Source organism: Myotis daubentonii, chromosome 18 (assembly GCF_963259705.1).
Source record: "Myotis daubentonii chromosome 18, mMyoDau2.1, whole genome shotgun sequence".
Lineage (NCBI taxonomy): Eukaryota > Metazoa > Chordata > Mammalia > Chiroptera > Vespertilionidae > Myotis > Myotis daubentonii.
Window position 1 is genome coordinate 19,102,628 of NC_081857.1, and position 13,971 is coordinate 19,116,598.

At 47.8% G+C, this 13,971-nt stretch overlaps 1 protein-coding gene across 2 annotated transcripts in view; it reads right to left on the reverse strand.

Annotated features, from left to right (window-relative positions):
* Positions 1-3,158: 3,158 nt before the first annotated feature.
* The window catches only part of RGL1 (ral guanine nucleotide dissociation stimulator like 1), a 214,563-nt gene continuing 203,750 nt past the window's right edge, over positions 3,159-13,971 (reverse strand). For both annotated transcript variants that reach the window (XM_059673768.1, XM_059673769.1), the window contains 3 exons: positions 13,220-13,474; positions 8,001-8,115; positions 3,159-5,686 (listed from right to left, as the gene is read on the reverse strand). In XM_059673768.1, the coding sequence (XP_059529751.1) occupies positions 5,499-5,686; positions 8,001-8,115; positions 13,220-13,474 (558 nt within the window). In that variant the 3' untranslated portion in view covers positions 3,159-5,498. The remainder of the gene's footprint in view (positions 5,687-8,000; positions 8,116-13,219; positions 13,475-13,971) is intronic.

Genomic DNA, 13,971 nt, shown 5'->3' on the forward strand with positions numbered 1-13,971 from the left:
CCCCGACAGCAGCAGCCGCCCCTCCCCGTGTGCGCCCAAGTGCTCTCTTCACGCGCGTGCCCCGCCTTTAATCCCACGTGCACCTCCACAGGTGGGAACTGTCATCATCACCTACTTTTCAGGTGAGGCTTCACTAAGGTAGTCAGTGGCAAAGCCGCTGGTGCAGTCTGTCTTATTTATTTCTCACTAACATCTAATGTTTCTGCCTGTCTCTCTCTGAATGCCTATCACACACACACACACACACACACACACACAACCTGCAGCTCCATCCCCTGTTCACTCCCCACCTGTGACCTCTCAAGCATTGACTACTCAGTGATCAGACTTGTCTGATGGCCTCTGCTGGAGGCGTGGATGGCAGCCATCGCATAAACAAGGATCAGAAATAGGTGTGCGGGGAAAGCTAAGTCCCATTTAGAAAAGAGTGCCTTGATATATTTTTTATGCCCGTGAGCAAACCAGAAACAGTTTAAAATCATTCACTGCATCCTTTTCCCACTTGATTTTCTGGTCCCCCTTACGGAAGAAATTGGAACTGTGGCACACAGTGCTGCCTTGGGATGAAACAATGGTGGGAACAACATGAATTCTTTGGCTTCCAGGGGCTGAAAGGGACGTCCCAGCTCTCTCCAAGGCAGCCCTGCCTGTCACACCCCCCCCCACCACCCCCCCATTACATCCTCCCGCAGCTGGTGCTTCTCACAGGAGACCTCCCCCCCAGCATGCACCCCACCCCATGGGATGGCCAAGTTCAGGCATCAGAAATGGGTTCAAATCCCAGCGGGGGACCTAAAGCACAGGAATCCCGACTTTCATGGCCCGTTTCCTCACCTGTGAGATGGAACGTGCTCAGGAGAACAGGGAGCAGTGCTCTGACCAGCAGCGCAACCTTCCTCGGAGGCGTTAAAGAACCAACCATTTGCCCATCGAACCCGGATGGTGTGCGTTCACACGGTCGGGGGGGCTGGGGGTGGAGAGAACCCCAGGCATCCTGTCCAGCTTGTCCAAGCGTTGGCGAGTGTCCCTCAGGGAAACCTCCTGGACCCAGCGCCCACCCACCGGGACGCACACACAGTGGGGCCGATAATCCAGAGCTCCGCCCCCAACCTTGGGCAAGGACTTCATTGCTCTGGGCCCAGCCGCCTCTGTAACAGGAGGCGGGCACTTGATGTCCGAGATGCCTTCTGACTCCACAAAATGTTAACACGCTGGGTTTCACCAACCGCTAAGTGAGCTGCTTCCAGCAGTTTTCTGGGTAGAGACATTGAGAAACCACACCAAGCAGGGATTTTCAAATTCTGAGGCTAAAATGGTTAGGCTTGCCTGGCTTCTACTTGATCTCCTGGGTCACGTGCAAACAGTTTCCATTTATCAGACTTGTTTTCCACTACGTCAGTAAAGAGCTCCTAGTTTAGTCAAAGCAGGAACATTACAAGCAAGTAAATTGGTGCTGACTGCATGCTGACGAATGAAAAGAAATCCTGTAAGGCTGTCGATAAAATCACGTTTCTTTCTGGCATTTTCTCCTCCTTGAGCAGCTGTCTCTCCTCAACCCTTAGTTGGCTCCGGGCAGCCTCCCTCTCCAGCCCTCCCTGCCACCTCCTCCACCTTTTTGACGACGGTGGGAACACGCACCTGCGCACCCCACTCAGAAGACAGAACTCCTCGGTGGTGGGGATGGCGATGTTCGCAGACTCCTCTCAGGGTTCTCTCTCATCTCCCGCCTCCCCTGCACTTAGACTGGCCCCAGGGACTGACCCTAGGACTGTGGATGGAAGTGACAGTGCCGCTGTGCCCGAAGGCCGTGAGGGACAGTTCGGAGTTCTCTCTGCCAGCAGAGACCTGAGGTGGCAGAACTGCAAGGAGGATGCTGCTGGACCCTTGGCCACCCTTAGAACCGCCTGGTGCATCCCGCCAGGGCACCATGGACAGTAACGCTCGTAAATTACTGAACAGTCAGGGTTTCCCACCTCAGCCTACCTAGTGCCTCCCTTCCAGGAGTATTTCATTTAAGCGGAGATTCTAGGGAACCGGCAGTGCTAAACACGACGGAAGGAACTTCTCACAGTGGAACTGTGATGCGGATGTGACCACAGCCGTTGCGGCAGCATCTGCAGAAAAAGAGATGGCCTCCAGGAGCCTTCTGGACACCACGGAAACCCGGGCTGCAGGCTCCTATGCTGCCTGGCTCCAGAAAGGGAAATTTGGAGACATTGTTCTTTCAGGCAGAGAGTCTCCAAGTCAAGTTTCCAGACAGAGGCAAGCCAAGGGAACCTGTTTTCTAGAATGGTCTTGGAAAAGTGGTCACCTGGTGCCAGAGATAGAAATCCCCTTTCCTTCCTGCCCCAACTCGTATTGTCAATTATTAAAACACCTAGTTGGCTCTCTCCCAAAATAACACAAGGGCCCAGAAAATTGGATGACTTGGAACCATTTAAGAATTCACTGGGAAATAAATCTGGGGCCCGGCTGGCATGACTCGGTGGTTGAGTGTCGACCTATGAACCAGGAGGCCACAGTTCAGTTCGATTCCAGGTCAGGGCACATGCCCAGGTTGTGGGCTCAATCCCCAGTGTGGGGTGTGCAGGAGGCAGCTGGTCAATGATTCTCATCATTGATGTTTCTATCTCTCCCTCTTCCTTTCTCTCTGAAATCAATAAAAATATATTTTAAAAAACCAGAAAATGATTCTGGGAACTTTTTGGAAATATGACGGGATGACAATCATGTGCAGCTGGTGAGTGAAGCCGGCCCTGGCATGGCTTCCTTTCGGGAAGACCTCCCACGGAGCCCTCGGGTTTCGAGGATTACTCAGGTGGTCGCAAGTGCGGACTAGGGATCGGCTGTCAGCAGCAGGCCAGGTACTGACCTGGAGCCTAACCTGAAGTTCCACGTTAGAAAAAGTGTCCCCCACAGCATGGCTCCCAGGAAGAACAAGCTAGCAGCAAGGCACCCCCCATCTGACTGCACTTTCTTGTCACTCTTGCCCCAAACCGGACGTGCCGGGTTTGGGACGTGGCCAGGGGAGAGGGTCCCTCTGGACTCTGCCGCTGCTTTTCCCTCTGCTCCCCGCACCGAGCCCGAGTGGGCATCCAGAGAGCCTACTGACACATCTGGGACCCGGCCCCCGCCTCAGTGATACTCCAGATACAATCCCTCTGGGGCCGGCAGCACATGCCAACCAAGTCCCAACCAGTTTATTAGCTTAACCAAAAGGTAAACAGACAGACGATGGAGATGCAGAGAGACAAGCATGCGAGCAGCTAAAGGCATGACCCGGCTGTCCACCAGGAAACAAGTTTAAGACATTTCAAGTGGCATTAAATAAATGAGGCTACGTTTTATCTACTTGGAATTTCCATGGTCTTTTAAAAAAGGAAAATATATTTGTACATTGCAGTATATAAATCTAGACTCTACATGTACAGTATAAATACACAGGGCGAGCACATGGGCACACGTGTCCCGGTAGCTGCACTCGAAATGAGGCCAGCAGTTCTCTACTTCCTCTTTGACCTCCAGACCAAGAAATCCAGGCTGCGTTGACTCCAGTGTCCATGCTGTCCAGCACCCTGGCCATCTCCTCCCAGCACAGGGGCACGATGGGACAAGCCTCGCAATCAGAAGAAAGTGCCTTCGATCAGCTGGAACCCGGTCGGTCCTTGCGATGCATGGACTGGTCTCGTAGGAAGGTCTAGCACAGTGGTTCTCAACCTTCCTAATGCCGCGACCCTTTAATACAGTTCATGTTGTGGTGACCCCCAATTTCATTGTTGTAAATTGAACATAAGGAAATCATAGTGATTAATCACAAAAACAATATGTAATTATATATGTGTTTTCCGATGGTCTTAGGCAACCCCTGTGAAAGGGTCGTTCGACCCCCCCTCAAAGGGGTCGCGACCCACAGGTTGAGAACCGCTGGTCTAGAGGAATGGTGACGCCTTCCCGGCTCATTCTTTGGTCCACTGCCCCCGTCTCTACACTTTTTCTGGTGTTTCTTGCATATTTCATAGCCATTTACGTAGCATAAATCTCACATAACCTTTGGGAGCCATCTTACAGGATTAGGAAAAAAAATGAAGCTCCGTACTACAATCTACACTTCATGTGTGGTTTCGTTCTCTTTATTTTCGGAATGAAATCTGGTATTTTGAGAATTTTTTTTTGAAAAGGACAACATTCTGAAAGTGCTTCTTACACATCAACATCTCAAATATGGCTTTTTAGTTCAAACCCCAGCACAGCTCAGATTTGGAAGGGAGAGGTTGATGGTGTTACTAGAGACCAAAAAAAAAAAAAAAAAAAAAAAGTCACTTAGCAGGAACGCTGTGATAGCAAGAGTGGGGACCTAAAAAAACAAAAAACAAAAACCTCATTGATTCCATGTGGAAGAATGTACCTCTTTAGAAATGCTTTAGGTGACACACGCAGCCCGCTTCTGTCCCCAAGAGGAGGCACTTAATGCTACAAGTTAAACGTAGAACAGGACACAGCTGCCAGCAGGGAACACCTTCCCAGGGGCTGCTAACGGCGCAGTCGCTGCTTAGAAATCTTTCACAGGCTCAAAATGATCAAATGAGTCTAACGCAGTAGAACATTCTACACCTGAGGAACAAATTGCACATAGTGTGGAGGTGCCACCACCCAGATGCGAAAGGCTCCAGACACAGAGCTTTCCATGCAAAAGGCAATCGGAAAAGGCCCACCAGTTACCAAAGAACACGGCTACCTGTGCAGTGATGACTGTGATGTGCGAGTTAAGGGTAAACACGACATCAAAACAGGCTCACGTTGATTCCAGAAGTGTCTTGACGCTGGGCTAGTGGGTCGGTTGGGCCTCCCTGCCTCCCTGGGCCCGAGGAGACGGGGTGAAGGCAGAGGCCGGCGGGGGAAGCCACGGGCTCATCCAAACCCTTTCCCAAGAGGCCTCTCATGGAACCCATGGTGCCGCAGCCTCTGCAGCTGTTCGCTTCCGGTGGCACTTAATTGGGAAAGCCCTCCTCTCCCTGTAAAATGGTGTGGGCTCCTCATAATACTGGCATGAGGACACTCCGCATTCCTGGGACTGGATCCACTTACTTGGCAGGTAGGAAACCGGGTTCTCGGTTCCTTCTATTTCCCTGTAAAAAGTGACCTCAACTCCCCAGGCCATTGTGCAAATTTGTTTCTCCACAGTCCAGAATATCCTCTAAGTCCCTCATGTATTCTCACATACACACATACATACCAAATATGTGTCATATGTATTTATAAATGTGGGTAATGTTGCATTTCAGTCTCAAATTGGTCAAAGAGGATCAGTGAATCGTCCATTCTTTTCATTTCAGATTCATCTCCAATCTCCCCACGGTGCCTATCACACCGCAGGTCCTCAATAAATAGCTGTTGGCTTCACCAATGATCCTCTAACACTGGATGGTAGCTGCACTCACCACGGCCTGTCCTTAGCCCCTCTCTGCCGTGGGCAAGCAAGGGGCCGGTGGTCCCTCCCTTCAGAGGGTGATTTTGCTGTGCCTGTTGCTCCAGCAGCCCCGTTTAGCTGTCCTGGGCAAGGTCAAGCTCGTCCGGCTCCGCAGTTTCACTGGGTCTTCCGTGGAGTTCTTTTTGCGTAAAATGAAGTCAAAGTTCACTTGGCTGTTCATGGCGTAGAAGACGTTTGCCGAGTCTGGGATCACGAGTTCTAAAACAGAGGAGCGAGAGAGGCAGTCAGCTTACGCAGGTCAGCCCAGCACCGACAGTGGCCGGGGCAGAGTTTGCCCAGAAACAGGCTGGGACTATGGCCCTCAGTCTTGGGAATGTGCATTGAACCAGACAATGACCTCCTCCCCCCAAGAAAAGAGGTGCTCACAACTTCTTAATCCCAATTTTAAAAAACTAAGTGCAAATAGGGGCTCAGAAATTCAACCCATGAACCGAATGTTCAAGTGCAGAATGTTTTCACTGGAGGAAGGTTCTACAGGAGACAGAGCCCAGGTGGAGTTAAACGACATTCCCAAGACCACAACTCAGTAAACATGAGAACTGGGACCAGAACCCAGGCCTCACTCCTCCTGTAGTCTATTTACTACTCCAATATGCAGCTTTTCTTGAGACTGAGAGGATCTAATGACATGGGGTAGCGGGGAGGGAGGAAGTATAAACTCTACAGTGTTTTCCAGAACTCTTTTTTGTTGGACTATCGAAACATTTTTTGAAGCAATCCCTAATCCAACCAGTATTGTATTCCTTGTGAGGTCCTGCTTCATCAAGTGCTTGCATTTTAATATTAAACAGCATCATATAGGACAGTGTATATCTGGTAACATGTAAGCTATTGTCTATTTCAATGATTCCCAACTACACAGCTGCAATTTCTGAACAAGGATTATTCCAAGTGTGATATGAAATTATCCAGCAAAGTTATTTTAATTGCTTTTTCTTTTTAAAAGAAGGTAAATACTATTTAGCACTCAGAGGTAATGGGTGTCTAAAGAAACCAAACAGGAATACAAAAGGTAAACTGTGCAAGTGTAGCTTCGTGGCAGTGGACTGGGAGGCATCTGATGGTGAGTCTGGGCTTTTACAGCAAGACTGACTCAATCAGGTTCTGGGCAACTCGGGTGCATGTTGCACAAATGTTTCATAAAGAAAAACTCCCTTAAAGTGTTTCCAACTTCCTGCCCACATATTCCCCAGGACCAAGGCCTCAGGAGATCAAGCAGCCGGACCAAGACCGCGCAGCGGTGAACAAAGCTGGGCCCAGCCTGCACGCTGGGATTCCTGGATCTTCAGACCCACCGGCCTCACCTTAGTGCTGTTCTGTTGGTAACATGGTAGAACTCAAGAGACCACTTTTGAGGCTTAGAATTTTAACTGAAAGTACAGTAAACCGTATCTTACAGCTGAATGAGTGAGAACATTTCTAAGAGGTAGCTGAGAAAGAATTTTCCATGAGCTTTAGTCTTTCATCTCTAAGAATAGGTACTACTAACTTGGGCCATTCTCCTCTGGGTCCAAGGTACAGCCCTGGGTGACTGGTTGGTCAAATGGAGTATGACCAGCTGCTCCCTTCCCACACCCCGGCCTGTAGAATTCTCCTTTGCCTTCCAGGGGCTGGTTGAAGACACTCGCACCGGTCAGCGTGGGGTCTGTCAGCCATATCTGCTGCTCCTCTGGACTTACAACCCCAATTCAAATGAGCAGACAGACACATTCAGGGTGATTGTTTGCCCAGAGTTTTCATAAAAGGAATTTTTTTAAATAATGGGTTCTAGGCATATTGAAGTATGTCATAGTTCACCATTTTTTTGTTTCAAGAAATGTGAGCGAAAGACCCTTAGGTGCGGGTGTTAGAAGCTTTTGCTACTTGAAGGTCAAACATGAATAAAGATAATGGCTCAGTTGGGAGTCGTCCCATACGCCGAAGGGTTGCCAGTTCAATTCCTGTTCAGGTCACATGCCCTGGTTGTAGGCTTGATCCCCGGTGAAGGGCGTGCGGGAGGCAGCCATCAATATTTCACTCTCACATCGATGTTTCTCTCTCTCCCCCTCTCTCTAAAAATCAATGAAAAATCTTATTTTAAAAAAAGGTAAACTGAAAGACAGACTTATAGGCTTCTCATAAATGATTAACTGAAACAATGATAAATGATTACAGAAACTGCTACATTTCAGGTTCACACACAACTTAGACACACATTGGGTAAAGGAGATGTGTGGCCATCTGCAAAGACCCAACAGAGCCCCCAACTATCCCTACCTCCTGACAGAAGATGAGAAGTTTACAAAGAATGGGTTGTAGGAATGCTCAGCAAATAACAGGGTTGGGGAGGGGGTGGGTAGCCTGAGACACTTAATTCTACAAGACAGGTGATGGCAAGGTTCCCCACACAACTCCACCTTTGCACAATTAAAAACCCCGCTGATACAATGTTTTAAAGACACGGTACCCATTTTCTTTCTTCTAAAACTGGGGCAACCTGCGTGAGGAGGCGGGAGAAGAAGCTTGCGCCCACCTTTGTCCTCCGAGATGACCTGCACCAGCTCGTACTCCTCAGCCGGGTCCGCGTCCAGGTTGTGCTTCAGCATCGCCCTCTGGATCACGGCGGGAGTTTTATCCTGGCTCGTCAGCTGAAAGACAACGAAGTGGTGTGCAGAGTACTTAGCCTCCTGTCTCCTGAAAGAGTTCTCCCGCCCCCTTATTCTTGCTGTCTTGTCCTTTCCAGGAGAAATGGCCCAGGGGAGTGAGAACAGGACCAACAGCCAGAACTCCTGGGCTCTCGTCCTGGCTCCAGCCTTAGTAGACAAGGGATGATGGGCCCTCTACTCTCAGTCACCTCCTCCCTGAGTCACAGTGTCCCCCATATTAACAGAGAGAATGCATGCCTTGCTTATCTCCCTCGCAATGGTTGAGGTTCCACCAAAATGATCCTTATCTGCTGAGCTGCTGCTACGGCACCGGTTACAACCTGTGGGTCAGAAATGGCCTGTTCTGCACACCGACCATTTCAAAAAGCACAGTGGCCCTATGACCCAGCAATCCTACTCCCAGGTGCCACCAAGAGAAGTGAAAACATATGTCCACAAGAGGACATGTACACAAACGTTCATAGCAGATTTACTCGTAATAGCTAAAAACTGGAATCAACCTGAATCTCCTTCAACAGGACTTCAGGGAATGGATAAAGAAATGATCTTATGTTCCCAAGAGGACACTAAGGTAACACGGCGGATGAATCTCTACATCACGTTGAGCCAAAGTAACCAGACACAGCAGATTACACGCTGCAGGAGTCAACTAGCCTGCGGTGTTAGAAAACTAACTTCAATTAACCTTAACTTTAACCAGGTTAAGAGGGGAGTGACAGGAAAGGGCACAAAGGAATTTTTGAAAGGATGAAAAAAGACTCATTATCTAGACTTGGGGTGGTGGTCACATACATAGTCATAGACATGGACACAGACAGAAATAGAGAATAGAATAGAGAGTTCTCACAATTCAAAGAATTGAACACAAGATCTGTGATTATAATTGTTTGTAAATCATATTCCAATAAAAGTCAGTTTCTAAATGTTTAAAAATAATAAATCTAGCACTTGTTTAAGTGTAAGTAAAGGTTCCCCTCACCACCAATTCTGACTTTGTCCCCTTTATCTCTGCCCATCAGCCGCCCGTTTGCAGGGAGGGTGCTCAGAAATGGCCAGTCTGCACACCGAGGGCTGACTCGTGTACCATCCCTTGAGTGATTTCTTTAAATATGACAGAAAGCAAATGGAAACACAAATTATTCTTACTTAAAAATAAAAGCTGTTCTCACCAGGAGGTAAAAGGAGAGACAACCACAAAAACAAAACAAACAACGACGTCTAACGTCCTCCAGAAAACGGTGTCATTGTGAGCCCAAGGACGGCAGGGCCCAGACGTCTCCCTCTAGAGAGGGCAGCAGCTGGTATCTGCGACTCAATAAACAACAGGCCCTACAACGGGGTCCTTGGAGGTGACAGAGACCTTGCACATTTGTCCGTTACCAAAACATCTGGCATCTCCATTTCCAAGGAGAAGTAAGTGTACACAAAAGCTTACAGGAGGAAAATAGGCTGTTGGCTGGTCTGAAGGAAATGCTCCCACAGCTAAGTCCCCGTGGAGGAGGAGCATGAAGCCCAAGGAGACAGGACACCACATGAGGATGGCATGTTGGACAAAGACGGCTGTCACCTTGAAACCTACAGCCAGGCTACCCTTATCTTCTTCACCTTAATCTTCCCCAGGTGAGTCAGAAAGAAGATGGGATAGGCAAGGGCTTTCCTTGAGTGATTAATACTTTGTACCATAAAAACTACGGAGGGAAACAGAGGATCACAATTAGTATTAACAGCTCAGTCACGCAGCCGCATGCCGATGTACTGAACCAGCACCATCCAGTAGTTATACATAATGAGCCACATTTGTAATTTTAAATATCTAGGAGCCCCATTAAAAAAAGTGGCTTAAAAGAAAAATTCATTTAAATAATATATTATTTAATCCAATACACTCAAAGTATTATTTCAGCATATAATCAATATAAAAATTGTTAATGAGATAGTTTACATTCTGTTTTTGTACTAAGTCTTCAAAATCTGGTGTCTAGCCTGACCAGTGTGGCTTAGCGGTTGAGCATTGACCTATGAACCAGGAGGTCACGGTTCAATTCCTGGTGAGGGCACATACCCAGGTTGCAGGCTCAATTCCTAGTAGGGGACATGCAGGAGGCACCTGGTCAATGATTCTCTCTCATCATTGATGTTTCTATCTCTCTCTTTCACTCCCTTCCTCTCTAAAATCAATAATATGTATGTACATAAATATATATGTATATTTTTAATCTGGTGTCCATTTTACACTATTCCCACTTCAAATGTTTAATTTCTACCCATCGCTAGTGGCTACTCCACTGAACGAAGCCATGTGCAATGATGCGTGGGTGTCACCTCCATGCACCTGAAATAGGGACTTAAACAATTCCCTGTGCCCCTTCCCTGAGGTTAGTTTTCTACCACAGGTTGTGTAGCCTGTTTGTGAAAGAACAGACTCCTAGAGGATGTAATCTGTGCCTTTTTCTTTGGCTCAAAATGATGTTTTAGAGATTCATTCGCAGTGTTGTATGTATCACTTCTTAGTTCTTTTTAGTTCAGAGACACCCTAAATTTGCTGAGGGGAAACTTACTTCTCTGGTAGGCACGTGAATAAGCTGCTGAAAACACAATAACATGACGACCGAGGCTTCCTGGCAGTTCTCCTACCTTCCCAGCGAGGCTCCCGGACCAGCCCCTCCCTTACTACTGAGAGTTCTGTCTCAGGCTACACTCTCTCTCCCACGACACATCCACCCATTAGGCCTGCATGGCTCCCAGTATTCGACTCCAGTACCAACCCGTATCTCTGACCAACTACTAGACCAGGGGTGGGCAAACTTTTTGACTCGAGGGCCACAATGGGTTCTTAAACTGGACCGGAGGGCCGGAACAAAAGCATGGATGGAGTGTTTGTGTGAACTAATATAAATTCAAAGTAAACATCATTACAGAAAAGGGTACGGTCTTTTTTTTTTTAGTTTTATTCATTTCAAACGGTCCGGATCCGGCCCGCAGGCTGTAGTTTGCCCACGGCTGCTCTAGACAGTGCCATCTGGATAGCCTACCAGTACCTCCAATTTCTTTTTTTTTTTTTTCTTTTTTTTTTTTAAATTTTTTTTTTATTATTTTTTTTTTATTGCTTAAAGTATTACAAAGGGTATTACATATGTATCCATTTTATCCCCCCGCCCTAGACAGTCCCCTAGCCTCCCCTATCACCCAGTGTCTTATGTCCATTGGTTATGCTTATATGCATGCATACAAGTCCTTTAGTTGATCTCTTACCCCCCTACCTCCAATTTCAATGCTCCCAAACCTCCTCCTCCAGTAGTTCATTCCTCACTTGACAGGACCACCAGTCACCAAGCTGCCTGGGGAGCCTGAGTCCTCCCCTCTTCCCCATTCCCACAACAGTAACCAAAAGCTGAGAAATGAATGAATGGATTCTACAACTCTACCTCATAAAGATATTTTTAAAATTCATATCGTCTCCAATCACATGACCATCATCCAAGCCCTCATCGTCTCCCACATGGAATATGATGGCAGCTTCCAACCTCGCTTCCCCACCTTGGTCCCGCCCCTGCACCCCAGCATCAAGACTCCACAATCCCAGTTACTTTTTTAATGAATAAATCTGATTGTGACTTAAGAGCCTTCAATACGACCCTATTGCCTGTGGGACTATCACAAACTCCTTCATGTGGGCCTGGGGCCTTTTATGATCTAATCTCATCTCTCTTAGAGTGGTTAAGACATTTTGAATAATGTTTTACTATCTCCCATTTGATTGTAAGTTCCTCAAAGACAAAAATGTCTCATTCATCTCCATATCCTCAAATCCTTGTCCAACGACTGGTACACAACCAAGTTCAATAAATACTGTTGATTCAATGAATGCCTTAGTAAAGCTTTTCTTTAGAATGTTAAAAGATAGTTGGCTCCATATCCCTTGTTATATTCAGGGCTGAGCTTGTGAGCACTCAAAATGTTCTCAGAGAAGACAAGTGATGAAGCTGAGATATAGGATGTATTGAGGGATTTCATAGCAAAGGAGGCCTGCTTTTCCATCTACGATATTTCCTATAAACTAGAGTCTATTCTTGTGATAAACACACCAGACCTGACACACGTACACACCAGGAGAGGCTCTGTGTTCCAAAAAGACTGCCATCATTCAAAGTGCTTTTGGGACTGTGCTCAAAAATTCACAGTCTATATGAGAGCCTCAAGAAGGTCAGTCTCATTTATCTTAAACAGTTCCTCGTGGACTCACACTGTGTTTCCAGTTTGATCATCCACTTTACTAAGTTTAATTCCAAATAACTGAAATAAAAATTCACCGCCATGGAGGACATTGCTAATTGCCACTCAATTAGCACCCAGACATGGAACCCCCAGGAAGACTCCCAAGAAGGTGTGCAGCAGCGGTCTCCCTGGCATCCAAGTAGACATTTCTGGAAAGGATGGCACTGACCCGGGGAATAAACCTTAGCAAATTTTAAGATGTAAAAATCATCCTATACGCACTGTGAGAAAGTAGATATTTAGATACTAGAGGCCTGATGCACAAAAGTCGTGCAAGAGTAGGCCTTCCTGCCCTAACCGGTTTGGCTCAGTGGATAGAGTGTCGGCCTGCGAACTCAAGGGTCCCAGGTTCGATTCTGGTCAAGGGCATGTACCTTGGTTGCGGGCACATCCCCAGTAGGGGGTGTGCAGGAGGCAGCTGATCGATGTTTTTCTCTCATGGATGTTTCTAACTCTCTATCCCTCTCCCTTCCTCTCTGTAAACAATCAATAAAATATTTTTTTTTTTAAAAAAGAGTAGGCCTTCGTTCCCCCGGCTGCCGGCACCAGCTTCCCTCTGGCACCCGGGACCCGGGTTTCCCTCCAGCCGCTGGCAGACACCAGGGACCCGGGCTTCCCTCGCAGCCCTAGCTTCATCTGGAAGGATGTCCGGTCTAATTAGCATATTACCCTTTTATTATTATAGATATGCATCATTGGTGTATGCCCAGGGAGGTCTAGGAACTGATCCTTTGGCACATACTCATTTTCTGTGAACATGTATGTATATGCTACTGGCACATATTTTGGGGTGTGGGCCTGGGCACCTCACCATGATGCTCTTGTACATGTTGCCGTTGTTGTCCTCTACGCTGATGCGGATTATGCAGGTGTCTTCGTTCTGCTGGTTGTAAACGGGAGGCAGCACAGTCGAGGTAATGGAGGTCACGGAGACGGAGCGCTTGTGGATCTTGGGGTTGTTGTTGCAGGTCGGAGGGGAGGAGAGGGGGTTGATTAAGGACGACATCCCTGAGGAATTTGTGTCCATGGAATGGATGGAGGAGCACGACGAGGACGACTCGGAGAGCTGGAAGAGTAAACACACCCCAAAGTAAATGGAGCGTTAGAATCTTGGCCGACAGTGCTCTTCACAATTCTCAGAGCCCAGTTGTTGAGACTAGTACATTTCCGCTTTCCTCCACACAGCCCACAGCACACGTGTGTCTTGTCTCTGCTGTGAGCACCTCCTGGGCAGATGCCTGTCAGTGACTCAGTACTTGACCTGATCGCTCTGCATCTGTGTGAGGCCAGGGGGTGCTCTCATTCACCCTTAGCAGCTGCTCTTAAGGACGTTAACCAGCAGGTGGCAGCAGATACCAGAAGCTGGAGGCAATAGGGGCTCCCGCAGGAAGTCTGAAAACCTGACAGGGCAGAGGAAAGGTTTTTCCAGCCCCACTTGCCCTGAGCAGGAATGATGCCCGACATGCATTTCCATCCTGACTCCACTTCGCCATCAGATTGCATAGCAGGAGAGAAATGTTCATATTTTTAGAAGATTCTAAGAGGAGGAGTACATTTTACTGC